Source organism: Onychostruthus taczanowskii, unplaced genomic scaffold (assembly GCF_017590055.1).
Source record: "Onychostruthus taczanowskii isolate IOZ18803 unplaced genomic scaffold, ASM1759005v1 scaffold84, whole genome shotgun sequence".
NCBI lineage: Eukaryota > Metazoa > Chordata > Aves > Passeriformes > Passeridae > Onychostruthus > Onychostruthus taczanowskii.
Window position 1 is genome coordinate 3,441,090 of NW_024506332.1, and position 14,146 is coordinate 3,455,235.

The following is a 14,146-nucleotide window of genomic DNA, read 5'->3' on the forward strand; positions in this document are numbered from 1 at the left end:
AAACACATCTGGGCTCTGTGGGTGCCCTTCCAAGCAGGTATCTGACACTGCTCAGGCTCCTGCAATTCTATCCTCAGTGTTCCTGCACCTGAGCAGCTCAGTGCAGCCTGCAAAATCCATTATTCCCAGCAAGAGGGAATCATTTCTTATGCCATTAGCAGGGTGGAACCTTCTGGCAAGCCAGCACTTGGAATATTTCCTAACCATAATGATAAAAAAGGTCCAATGTATGCAGGATGCTTTAAGAGCAAGCCTCAAAAAAAAAAAACCCCAAAAATAACAACAAGAACAAGGAAAGGGGAAGGGGAAAGGAAAGGGAAAGGAAAGGGGAAAGGAAGGGAAGGGAAGGGAAGGGAAGGGATCACTGGAGGGTTACAGTGGTCTGATCAGGCAGGGAAATCAGAGGCTGGAACTGCAAAGAAAAGATTCCTGTGCTGAGAGTGGCAGGGCTGCAGGAGAGCACAGAGGGTATCACAGGAAAAGCTGTGCTGCCAGCACAAAGGGAAGATGGGGAAAGGGAAGACCTGTCAGGCTTTAAACCAGGAGCCAGTCTTTAGGAGACACTGGTTGGGGATGCAGTCCCACCCACCCCAGTGCTGGATCCTGCCCCAAAGCCTGGCCAAAGCACAGCCAGGCCTCTCTGTGCCCAGGATGGGCTTGGGGAATCACCCAGGAGTGCAGCAGCTCCAGCCCTGCCCTGCTGTGCTTCCACCTCCCCGTTCAGCTTCCAGCTGCTCAGCACAGAGCTCAGCCTCTCTGCCCAGAGCTGTCGGGGCTGGCTCCTGCACATCTGGGCAGACTCACACATTTCAGCACACGCAGCAGCCCAAGTCCCTGCGCTGGAGCATCACGTTTAACCCTGTGCAGGCTGAGCCCAATCCTGCAGCTCCTGCTGCTGGCAGGGACAGCCTGCTGCTGAACATGCCTCTGATTGCAGCTCTGCTCAGCCAAATATCCCTCATGCTTTCTACAGATGTTCCTTTTTTTTTTTTTTATCCCACAGCTCTGAACATTACGAGTCGCTGCTCTCTTCACCTGCCCCTTTTCCCTGCCAATAATCCCAATAAAACCCCATTAGCTCATGCCTTTAACCTCAGCACGTCCCAGCCCTGCTCACTGCATCTCATCTGGGATAATTTAAGGTTTCAGGAACTGTTGGCTTAGTGTTATCTTTAAAAAGACCTCCCTCCCTGATGCAATCAGAGGCACAGAGGTTCGAGGCAAACAAAGATAGCTGAGCTTTCCAGCCTCCATGAGGTTTCCATAAAATCCTGGTTCAGCTCTCTCAGGGAGAGGGTTTGAGTTGTGTCACCTCAGATGAGCCAAAACACCTCCCCAGTTGTCTGCCCCACCTACCAAAAAACTACTAAATGAAAGGAAAAAATTATCTATCATAACTGTCCTTGAGATGCACTGCTATAAGAGCAAGGAGAAATTCTTTACAGTATCCACTTCTACATTTATTTCTATTTTATTTCCAGCAAACTCCCCCTGCTCCAAGGAACAAGTTACCCAGGTGCCCAAAACACACTGAGCCTTGAGATCGGCACTTTCCAGAGCTAATGAATGCATTTATTTTACACTGAGCAGGGTCAGGACTGCCTCCAAAGCAACCAGGCATTTTCTGAACAAATCCCAGCTTGGGCAGAGCTGGAAGAGCAGGGCACAGAACACCCAAAACACAGCTGGGGAGAGAACCAAACCTGTGAGCACCTCAGCCAGGCACTGGGGAATGCTCTGAGCACCCCAAAACACAGGGGAGGGGAGAACCAAACCTGGTCCCTGCTCACAGCCCAGCCAGGGATGCTCTGAGCCCCCCAAATTTCATACAATGAGAGAACCACACTGATCCCTGCTCCCAGCCCCACCAGGGATGCTCTGAGCCCCCCAAATTTCAGGTGAGGATAGAACCACACTGATCCCTGCTCCCAGCCCCGCCAGGGATGCTCTGAGCCCCCCAGATTTCATATAATGAGAGAACCACACTGATCCCTGCTCCCAGCCCAGCCAGGGATGCTCTGAGCACCCCAAATTTCATATAATGAGAGAACCACACTGATCCCTGCTCCCAGCCCAGCCAGGGATGCTCTGAGCACCCCAAATTTCAGATAATGAGAGAACCACACAGATCCCTGCTCACAGCCCTGCCAGGGATGCTCTGAGCCATCTCCCTTTTACCAAAGAACCCCTCCTGCCCCCTGCACGTGGAAATCCCCCCACCCCCCATCCTCTGCTCCCACAGCCAAGGAGTCTGAGGGTCCACAGGAGGGGGGCAAGGCAGGGGGGGCAGCAGAGGGAAGGCAGGGGCAGCTGGGGTGCTCCTTACTGAGGGTGAGCGTGTCGTTGATCCTGAAGCTGCAGAGCACCCGGTCCACGTTGCGGGCGTGGCGAAAGCCATTCCCCCTCACCACCACCTGGAAGGACTCTGCCAAAACAGCACCGGGTTATTTGGGATGCACGGCAGCCTCGTGGCGTTTACAGCTGCTAAAACTGGCTCTTTCACCATTTAAAACCCGTTGGGAGTGGAATTCTGCTCTCTCCCTGCCTGAGAGGAAGGAGGGGTTTGTGTTTAAAAACAGGTTGTGGGAGGTAAAAGCAGCACTGAAAGGAGCAATGGGAAGGGTTCCACTGACTGGTGAATGGAAAAAGAGATTTGCTTTTACAAAAATATAAATGAGGTTGGGCATTAAAGATGAAAGAAACAATGGGGGAAACACCTAAATTGCATAAGAATGAAAAATTAAAAGGGAGGGTTGTACATTAGAGGGAAATCTCTGGTATCAGGTGTTCTGGGAATTCTGAACCTCTCAAGTACCTCAGAAAGGGGGAAAGAGAGAAGGGAAATTGGGATAAAAAAGAGGCTGAGTCCTCCAAAAATCTGAGAGACCCCAGGGGGATGCCCCATGGCCTCTCCCTTTATTGGAATAAAGTAAAAGGACTCCTCTGTCTCCTTTTTGGACAGAAATCCCAGGTGTTGGTGGATTAATTTTCCTGACATGCCCAATTTCAGCTTGGATTTCTGGAAGCAGGGAAGAATTCAGCACAGACACACTTGGCTGCAGTGGGAGCACAAAGCTTCCAGGACACTGAGCTCTGCCCTCCCCAGTGTCCCTTTTCAATGGCAGCAAGTTTTGGGTGAAGAAAGGAAAAAAAACCTTCTAGTGAGAGATAATTTGGAGACGTTTAAGTGCTCCTTTCCCAGGTGGCTGCAAAGGAAGCAGAATTCTGACTCTGGGAGAGGCACTGGGCTCATCCTCAGCCTGCCTGGAGAATGGGACCTGAACACAAAACTGGAATAACCCCAGAGCATCAGGGCCAGCACCCCGGATTTAAAACCCCCCAGGATCACCAAGGAACCTCCTTTTTGTGCAGGTTCAGCTCTCTGAATTTCACAGCCCCCATCTCCTCTCAGCTCCCCCAGGGCCTGCACACCGCGTTTGTCAGGAAAAGCAGATTTCTGGAATCTGGGCTCCCTTCCAGGCCCCACTGGTGTTCAGCCAAGCTGAAAACCATCCCAGCACACGAGAGAAGCTGCTGCAGGCCCTTTGTGTGCTGGGGACAGCTTTTGGGAAGGGCACAAGAGCTCTGTGCTGCTGCACATCCAAGGGGAATCACAGAATTCTCAGGCTCTGGGGGATGAGGGCTCAAGGAACACAAATCAGAGATATCAGCAGCACCTCTTGGGGCTGGAATGTCAGCCCAGTGTCCCTGCATGGCCAAATCCCCCAGAAATGCCATTTCAGAGGGATGGCTGTGCTGAAATCTACCCCTGCAGGGCCTGGGACGAGCCAGCAGTGCAAGAGTGGCCTCGGGTGACACAGAGCCCTCCTTGCAAATGAGAAAAAAAAAAAAAAGGAAAAAGCTGCCAGCATCCTTCAGGGATGTGCACAGCAAGGAGAAATGCCAAGGTGTCACAGCTGTGCCTGCAAACACGGATTTTAAGGACACCAGTGCACATTATTTGTGTGGCCAGTGGCACTTCCATCAGCCCCAAAGGGATTTCACTGCCTGCAGGCCAAGGGTGAGGACTGTGTGCCCAAACTCGGAGGTTCTGAACTGAGGATCCAAAAAACTGATGGGTTTTCCAAAGATTGCTCCTCCTATGAAGCCCTGGCCAAATTCTGATGCAAACAGCTTTTATAAACCCTCTGCATTTCCTCTCTGGGCACAGCTGTTCCTACCCTGCCCTCCACTCAGGCTCAAGGAGTGGCAGTGATAAGATCAAAGCCCTCAGAAAGTGTTAAAGATGGTTATAAATGATGATTTTAAGCCATCTGTGTTCTAGCAGCATCCTTGTTTATCACTTGAGTAAGCATGTAAATATCTTTTCAAGTGCATCTGCTTCAAGCATCCACAGCCAAGTAAGGCAGAGTGGTCTGACAGGAGAACATTCATGCAAAACTTTGGAATTCAGGCCTTTTCTGTAAGAAAATCCCATTTGACATCACTTGGCAGGAGTGAGGCATTGCAAACTGAGGTGAAAAAGAAATCCACCCCAAAACAAAGGTGAAATATTTAGCCCCTGGTAATTAGTGAATCAGCAATCAGGGATGGATGGAAAATTGCATTTTAGGCAACAAGGAGAACATGGCCTTGCTCACACTTACCCCCTGCACAGATGCTGGAGGGCTCTGCTGCCAGGATCTCTATGCAGGACTTCTTCAAAATCTGCAAGAGGCAAAAGGTGAAATCCCTCAGCCTTGTTTCCACAGAGACACAGCCACGAAAACAAACCTTGAACCCAGCAGAGCAATCTGCTTTGGTGGCAGCTCCTGAATTCCCACTCTAAACCCCCCAGGCAGGTGGCACTGCCCTCCTTGAGCTGTGCCAGGGTCAGGGTGCCAAGGTCAGGGTGCCAGGCTGTCCCCTGTCCCAGCGCTTTGTGCCCTGGATTCTGCAATAAATCTGAAATTATTTATGACTATCTGCAGCCCCCAAGTGCTCCCAGGGCTGCATCAGTGCCCTCTCTGGATTCTGCAATAATTCTAAAATTATTTATGATTATCTGCAGCCCCCCCAGGTGCTCCCAGGGCTGTGCAGGCACCATCAGTGCCCTCCCTGGATTCTGCAATAATTCTAAAATTATTTCTCATTATCTGCAGCCCCCCCAGGTGCTCCCAGGGCTGTGCAGGCACCATCAGTGCCCTCCCTGGGCAGCCCCCAAAGCTCCACTCCAACATCTCCAGTTGAAGCTGAACTGTTCAGCTTTGCCCTAAATCATCCCAGGAATTCCCACAGAGCCCTCCAGCCCCATCCCAGGGGCTGGGATTTCTGTTTGAGCCTGGTTTATGTGAGCTCACCCGAGGGCATCCCCGAGGCTGCTCAGACCAAGCACAGACAACTCTCCTCCATTTAAGCCAGGCTTAACAGAGCAGAGTCTTTGCGAGGGCTGGCCCTGGCTTTAAGAACTTTTTGCAGCGATTTGCTTGGCTCAGGCTTGGCTCTCAGGGCAGGGGATTTATTTATTATTATTTATTTATTATTTATTATGCTGTTGCCTGCCCTGCAGAGCAGCCCCAGCTCCCCCTGCCCAGCCAGAGCTGAGCCTGGGCAGAGCTGGGGGGGCTCAGCCCCAGCCCCTGCTCGAGGGGACACCCAGCAAAACTCAGCTCAGCTCCAAGAGGCAAGCAAATGTCAGCCAAGCATCCTTTGGTGACTCAAATCCAGCACGAAAACTATTTTCCCAACTTTAAATTGAAACATCTGTAAGGAATGAACAGCAACCAATACAATAAACCCTGGAAGGAAAAGAGAATTTTTGTTGTTGTTGTTGTTTTCTCCACAGTCACAGCTCCCTGCCTCAAATTGCAAAAGCTACTCACAGAGCCAGGCTTTGCTTTTTAAAACATTTAAACAGAAGTTTGAAGTTTTAAAACATTTAGATGGAAGTTTTACTCAGAAAGCAGGGCTGAAAGTACCAAGGGGCTGAAGGATGGTCTGAGCTGGTGGCAGCCTGACAGGTGAGGAGAGAGGAGGTTTGCAGCAACAAGGTTTTACAGGAACTGTCAAGTGGAAAAAAAGAGAAAGTCAACAGCTGAGAACAGCACTGAGAGGAATTTAAAATAGAGGAATTTAAAATAGACAGAATAAGGAAAAACACAGAGAATGTAAAATACAATCAGCACTTTTTCAATGAAGTAAAACCCCACATGATTAAATTTGAGATTAATGACTTTGCTCAGCTATTTACAAACATTCCTGCTAGCTGGGAGGGGGGAAGAGCAGGTGTCTCAATTGGAGGATGCAGATCTCCCAGTCCATTCTAATCCCTTTACATGACTATAAAACCAGCCCTTAAACACTTCCACGGTGCCAATGGCAATATTTATTTTGATTTAGATTAAGTTTCCAATGTTCCAAGCACACACCCTTACTTAAAGTGAACACCAGGCAGAATTACTGCAAAATGCAGAACCATTGCAAAAAAAAAAAAAAACAAAAACAAAAAACCCCAAACCTTTGTGTCTCCTCCTCGTTAAACAAGACACTCAAAAAAAAAAAAAGGATTCAAAGCCTTCAGGTGAGCCTGACTCACCTCCCTCTCTGCCAGGTGAGACCCAGGAGGGTCACTGGGCCCTTTTGGAACCCAAGGCAAGAAGGGCAGTGAAATTCTGCAGCTGCTGGAAGCTTCCATTTGAAATTCTGCTCACAGGGAGCACCCAGCCAGATCCCTGCACGTTCCTCAGACATCCTTCCCCCCAAATCTGGGAATTCCAGCCAGCAAACAGGATGCTGAAGTGTCCTAGAAGGTTGCTGCCTAATTAGTGTCAGTGTTAATGACCTGCAGTGTGATGCCAGGTGCTCATTAGCAAGCTCTGTTCAATTACTGAGGGCCAAAATCTGCTGCCAATTACAAACCAGCCATTTATTTATGGAGTGTTTCCTGTCCAGTAACAGCCACAAGAGCTAAGTGAAAGAAATAAGTAAAATAAATACCTTCAGGTCCTTCTTAAAGATGCATTTGAGGGAAGAAAGGAGCAGAGAGCTGATCATACACCATTAAAATTAACAAGGAGCACTGTGCAGAGGGGGTTATCAGCTGGTAAACGTGTCCTGTGTCCTGTGGGGGATCTGCACTTGCAGGAATGCCTGGAATGAACTCCCTCTCATCCCTATCCCCACTCAGGGCTCTCAGCCCTGCTCCTGCTCCAGTGAAGTCTGGACAGACAGCTCAGGGTGGGCACACAAAGCCATCACCACGTTCCTCACAGTGTGCCCCAGGAAACACTTGTGTAGCAGGAGAATTCATGAATTCAGTGCATTTGTGTAACAGAATTCAGTGAATTCAGTGCATTTGTGTAAGAGGAGAATTCAGTGAATTCAGTGCATTTGTGTAAGAGGAGAATTCAGTGAATTCAGTGCATTTGTGTAGCAGGAGAATTCAGTGTATTCAGTACATTTGTGCAGCAGAATTCAGTGAATTCAGTGCATTTCAGTAACAGAATTCAGTGCATTCAGTACATTTGTGTAACAATTCAGTGCATTTGTGTAGCAGAATTCAGTGAAATCAGTACATCTGTGTAACAGAAATCAGTGAATTCAGTGCATTTGTGTAGCAGGAGAATTCAGTGAATTCAGTGCATTTCTGTAACAGAATTCAGTGAATTCAGTGCATTTGTGTAACAGAATTCAGTGAAATTAGTACATTTGTGTGACAGGATAATTTCAGTGAATTCAGTACATTTGTGTAACAGGAGAATTCAGTGAATTCCCAAGCTAAAACTTCCTGAGCTGCCACATCAATCCTGAGCTGAGGCAGGAGCTGGAAAACACTGAGAGCAGCTGAGCACCACTGCAAGAGGACCCAAAAGGAGCACAGACAGAAGTTAGACCTGAAAGGATGACCCAAAAGGAGCACAGACAGAAGTTAAACCTGAAAGGATGACCCAAAAGGAGCACAGAGAAGTTAAACCTGAAAGGATGACCCAAAAGGAGCACACAGAAGTTAAACCTGAAAGGATGAACCATTTGTGAATTCATACACACACGAGACACTCCCAGACTCCTTCGTGCTGCCTCATTTCTCATCCATCACAGCTGCAGCTCCCAGACCCCTGGCCAAGGCTCCAGCCCTGAGATGAGCTCCAGGCTGGTGCCATGGTTTAACACACAGCAAAAATCAGGATTTTCCTGTCCCAAGAGCTGCTCCTCAGCCAGCTCCTGTCACAGCTCAAAGCAAGGTGATGACAGGATCCCACCCTGACTCTCACATTCCTTGCCTCCAGCACTCCTACCAAAGCCCTACTGGACAGGAGATTAGGTTGAATTTCAGGTTTTCTTCTAAGACTTGCTTCATTTGCGTTAAATTGACGGGCTGTGATCTTTTTCACAGAACTTTTTCACAGCAAAGGAAAATTCAATAGAATAATTCAGTTCCTTGCATGTTTCCCAGCCTGCAGCAATCAGTCAAATCTGTTCCTGACAAACTCAAACCACTCAATCATTAGCAGGGGGAAGCTGGAGTTTCAGCAGTGGCTTTTGCATGATGAGGAAGAAAAAAAAAAATTGGTTTGCTTAATAAAAAAGTCACATTAGAACTGTGGGAGGGAAAGGACCATACCCCACTTCAAGAATTGTGTTTTTTAGACATGACCTCAGCGTGGGATTGGATTTTCCTCTCACTTTCCAGGGCTTGGAGGGGTCAGTCCCTGCTGGAACAGCAGGAGCAGATCTGCAGCTGCTCCCTCAGCCCCTCTGGCTCCCCAGCAAGGGAAGGGCAGGTGCTCAGGAACATTCCCAGCCCCACCACCCCAACAGCTGAGGCCAGCACTCCCAGCTCCCACCCTCCTCCCTGCTCCAGAGGGGCTTCCAAGCCCACCTGCACGCACAGAGGGTCAGGAAAACCCCACGCAGACAAGGCAGGAGGGGAGAGCCAGGGCAGCTCACCCCAAATCCCTGCAGAGCCAGGTGTGCACACCTCCTGAGCTGGTCCAGCCTCATCTCCCAGCTGCAGCTTCCCTTCCCCTGTCACATCCTGTGCTCCAGCCTCTCTCCACGGGGCTCTGCATCCTTGCTGTGCCAGCTCCTGCACAGGAACTGGAGAAATTTCCACATCCCAGCATCCTTCCACCATTAACACTCCCTGTGACCACAGCTGCTCCCAGCACAGGGGTGCTTTTGGCAAGGGGGAGAAAAGCAGGGAAGAGGGACCTGATTTTCCAGCTAGAACAGGAATCTGCAGATTGCTTGTTATTCTCTGGAACGATTCATGCCCTCCTGCCATTCCTTTCACACACAAAACCACTTCCCTTCTGCCAGCCTCCTCTGCAGGGCTCAGGTCACAGACCCAGCACTGCCCTGCCCTGTGGCCCTCCTTGCCAAGCTGGGAAATCTTGCCCCACTCAGCTGGAGCAGCTCTTGCCTGGCTGCCTGGAGGCTGAAATCCTGCTCAGCACAACTGGCAGGGGAGGCAGAGCTGGGATTCATTAAAAACAGCTGCAGGGGGAATGCAGGGCTGGGAAGCAAACCATTGCTTTGCTGTTGTTGTTGTGCTGCTTTCTGAAACGACAAGCAGCACCTGACTGTCCAAGAGAGCTCAGGCAGTAGATCCAGGCTCAGGCAGTGCCAGGAAAACCAATAAACCAGGATTGGGTTCCATTCCATGTGAGAGCAATGGGAAAACTGAGCCTGTGCTGAGGGAAGGGTTTTGCTGGAATTGCATTGTCCAAATAGTGTGTGACCACAGTAAACACAGAAATCTGAGCCCCCCAGGGAGTGCTCCCTGCCCAGCTCCACGCTGGAGCTCTCATCTGGGTTTTGTCACCCAAAATGAGAACACAGAAATCCCCACAGAGGGATTTCCCATCCTTTGGAGCCAGGGGAAGCACCCAAATCAGCCCAGCCTCTGGAGCTCTCACATGCTGCTCCCAATCCCTGCAGGAAATGCCAGCTCATGCCTTCAGTTTTAACTTTTGTATTTTTCAGCTTCTGTGCTGTTTTAGTGTGCAGTCCTGAGCTTTGTGTTAAGTGTTGTGAGCTCCCTTCTCAGGGTAGGGAGACAAAACAATTCCTTCTCTAGCTGGGGATTAAGGACAACCACCCAAATCTCACCCAAGAGCACAAACAATGGTGGAATGAAGAGGGGAAAACAAGGAGGATGGGACTTCATAATAACCTAGATCTGTAATTGGACAATTAACTGCAATATGCAAATGGAGCAGAACTGATCAAAGTGACAGACCTCGTGAGCGGTCGTGCATTTTGTGCCCATTTTGGTTCATCTTGGGTTCATTTTGTGCCCATTTGGGTTCACCTTGGGTTCATTTTGTGCCCATTTGGGTTCACCTTGGGTTCATTTTGTGCCCATTTTGGTTCACCTGGGGTTCATTTTGTGCCCATTTTGGTTCACCTTGGGTTCATTTTGTGCCCATTTGGGTTCACCTTGGGTTCATTTTGTGCCCATTTTGGTTCACCTGGGGTTCATTTTGTGCCCATTTTGGTTCACCTTGGGTTCATTTTGTGCCCATTTGGGTTCACCTTGGGTTCATTTTGTGCCCATTTGGGTTCACCTTTGGTTCATTTTATGCCCATTTTGGTTCACCTGGGGTTCATTTTGTGCCCATTTTGGCTCACCTTGGGTTCATTTTGTGCCCATTTTGGTTCACCTTGGGTTCATTTCATGCCCATTTTGGTTCACTTTGGGTGCAGCCCTGGCTGGGCTCTTGTGCTGCCCAAGGTGGATCCATTGAGGAGATCCTTTTCATAAATCCCTGCTTTATTCTGTAACCCTGCTCTAGCTCAGCCTTCCCAAGGCACCACAGGAACTGGGAACAGGGAAACCTGGGTACCTCAAAGCAGCATTTCAGCCCAGACCAAGGCTGGTTCCCTTGGACTGAGTTATTCAGTGAATTATTTTCCAGCAGGTTCTGGCGAACACAGGAAAACCAAACCTCAGGGTGACACCAAGAGTGAAACACTGGGGTGAAAATACTGAAAATACTCACAGAGTCTATGATGCCCTGCAGGGCCTCAAAGCCATCGTTGACAGGGAAGACATGATCTCTGCTGTCAGCAATCCGGGCCAGCTGCCACAGGGGGAGGAAAAGGAACAGAAATGCAAAGGGTGAGATCAATTAGGCTGCAGGCAGCTAATTAAGACTTCTCCAGACTTAACTCGCTTGCAAATAAAACCCTCAAAGCTGCTCTCTCTGGATTGCCACTGTAATGTGGTTTATTAAGCAGCAAAATGTTTGTCTTGTTAGCATGATTGCCTTTATAAAACTCCGTATCAGGGATCAGAAAGGACTTGGAGACAAGACAGAGTGTGGCTTTCACTGTACCCCAGGGGATAATGATCTTTAGGAAAGTTCATCATCAATGTTCACAGCTCATCCCTGCTGGGATTGCAGGCACAGCCATGTCATTCCAGCTCATTTTGTCACCACCTGTGACTTCAAGGAGCAGCTGTCTGGGCTCTGCTGCCTCAGGTCTGGTCTCTGTCACGTTTTTATCTCCTCCTGGCTTTTCCTGTGGCTTACTTTGGGTCACGCCAGTCTCTGGGTTTGATCCAAGGGAGGTTGTTCTAAACCCAGTGTGGTTTGACTCCTTTTCTAAAAGCTGAAAAATCTGGGAAAAGTCTTCCAGCCTCTGCCTGCGTGCAGTGGGGCTGTGCAGGTGCTCCACTCATTCAGAAAAATGTCAATTGTTGCTGTGTGAAATAGAATTCATGGACATACTAATATTCAAATGAGGAACTTAGAATCCAGACGAAACCCTGTGCAATATTTCCCACTAAGGAAGCTGATTTTACAGCATGGCTTTCCCCTGAAAGAAAATCTGCACTGAAGCTGAAGGGTTTTATGGGGAAAAACACCCCCACATCTTCCTTCCTCCAGCTCAGACAATTTGCTGCTTCCCCCTGTGCCTTTACCCTGTTTTTTTTTTTTCCCTCTTTTAGCAGGAGCAGCTGGGGCAGGCAGAGGGGCAGATTGAGACAGAAATGACCAAACCCAACAGGACCCAGCCACGCCAGGTGCTCCAGACAGGAACAGGAGGAGAGGGAACCCCTGGAGGAGCCTGAGCAGGGGGTTCAGGGGGTTCAGGGGGCTCAGGGAGTGGGGCAGGCTTTGCCAGGCTCTCAGGGCTGGGGCTCTCACCTGGGTCTCGTTGAAGTCCTTCACCCCCACACAGTACACGGTGGCCCCCAGGTCCCGAGAGCGGTTGGCCTGCAGGGGACAGGAGGCACAGCACGGTCACCAACAGCCTGGGAACCCTCAAAAATCACAGGGATTTGGGAAAGCTGCAAAGGGCAGGCCTCAGGGACGGCAGAACTGCATTTAGAGTTGAGCAGGAGCCGTGAGATTTGCCAGCAGAAAAGTTATATGAGATGTAGAAAGTAATGGCAAATAGAACAACGGTCTGTGCGTTAACTCTTGTCTAGAATAACTCCCTAAGCTGCAGAAAAGTCTGTCTAGCAAGATATTAGCAAGTTCTAAGCTTAATAATGGAGCTCTGTGCATTGTGTTTTAATGCCCTCAAGCAGGAATTGTATTCAAAATAAGCAAGCATTGTTTTAACCAAAGGTACACGTGCTTATAGTGGTTGGGTAGAATCACTGTCAATGTGCTTCTGCTTTGTGTGATTGGTCCAAAAAACTTTTAAAGCCAGTTGTAACACTGAGTTCTGTGTCTGCTGCCAGGGATGTGAGCTGCTGGCATCTTCCCATTGCCATAACCATGGAATGAGGCTGATGCTGGCAAATAAAACAGCTCCAGAGATGTTCTCCCATCCCATCTGTGATTTGTACATAAACCCTGGCCAGCAATGAATGGTGCCCTCTGTGAGGCTTCCCCAGAGCTCCTAACCATAAATTCACCCTTTTTCTGTAGAATGAGCAAAGGGGGAGCCTAGCAGAAAAGCACTTGAAAAGTTTTCCTCCCCAGTTGTGTAAAATCAGGGTTTTATCTCCTGCCAGAGTTGCTGTTGTTTAGTAAAGCAACTCCCAGCTATTTGGGGGATTTTTAAAACTTAATTAGTTCACCTTCCTAGCTCCTCCAGCTTCCCAAGAGAGGTCAGACAGGCTGAATCAATTTTCTTTTCCTCGTTTAGGGCACATCCCACATAACAGTGACCTAAAATGCTTTTGTGTGTTATTTCAGACAGGTGTGCCTGACACCCAGAGGTGAGAGAGGCTCCATTCCACCTGCCCCAAAACTGCATCACTCCAGTGCTCACACAGCACCCTGAGCTGAAGGGAGAGCAGCCACGGGTTTGTTTTTCCTGCTGCCTCACTGAAATTGCATTTACTGTTGCTCCAAATGCCTGGGTACGAGTGCAGTAATTTAATTGGATTTCAGCAGAACAAGAACACTTGACCTGACTGAAAACTCCTTCCCAGAAGAGCTGCTAGTGAGTCAGACTGAGTGGGAAGGCTGCAGGAGCAGCTGGGGCAGGCAGAGGGGCAGATTGAGACAGAAATGACCAAACCCAACAGGACCCAGCCACGCCGGGTGCTCCAGACAGGAACAGGAGGAGAGGGAACCCCTGGAGGAGCCTGAGCAGGGGGTTCAGGGGGTTCAGGGGGCTCAGGGAGTGGGGCAGGCTTTGCCAGGCTCTCAGGGCTGGGGCTCTCACCTGGGTCTCATTGAAGTCCTTCACCCCCACACAGTACACGGTGGCCCCCAGGTCCCGAGAGCGGTTGGCCTGCAGGGGACAGGAGGCACAGCACGGTCACCAACAGCCTGGGAACCCTCAAAAATCACAGGGATTTGGGAAAGCTGCAAAGGGCAGGCCTCAGGGACGGCAGAACTGCATTTAGAGTTGAGCAGGAGCCGTGAGATTTGCCAGCAGAAAAGTTATATGAGATGTAGAAAGTAAGGACAAATAGAACAACGGTGCTTTAACTCTTGTCTAGAATAACTCCCTAAGCTGCAGAAAAGTCTGTCTAGCAAGATATTAGCAAGTTCTAAGCTTAATAATGGAGCTCTGTGCATTGTGTTTTAATGCCCTCAAGCAGGAATTGTATTCAAAATAAGCAAGCATTGTTTTAACCAAAGGTACACGTGCTTATAGTGGTTGGGTAGAACCACTGTCAATGTGCTTCTGCTTTGTGTGATTGGTCCAAAAAACTTTTAAAGCCAGTTGTAACACTGAGTTCTGTGTCTGCTGCCAGGGATGTGAGCTGCTGGCATCTTCCCATTGCCATAAC

At 49.3% G+C, this 14,146-nt stretch overlaps 1 protein-coding gene across 1 annotated transcript in view; it reads right to left on the bottom strand.

Moving 5' to 3' along the window:
* Positions 1-14,146, bottom strand: part of ANTXR1 (ANTXR cell adhesion molecule 1) — a 62,118-nt gene that overhangs the window by 32,837 nt on the left and 15,135 nt on the right. The window contains exons 7-10 of the mRNA XM_041424751.1: positions 13,573-13,641; positions 10,944-11,024; positions 4,608-4,668; positions 2,327-2,425 (exon numbers count right to left, since the gene is read on the bottom strand). Coding sequence (XP_041280685.1) covers positions 2,327-2,425; positions 4,608-4,668; positions 10,944-11,024; positions 13,573-13,641 — 310 coding nt within the window. The remainder of the gene's footprint in view (positions 1-2,326; positions 2,426-4,607; positions 4,669-10,943; positions 11,025-13,572; positions 13,642-14,146) is intronic.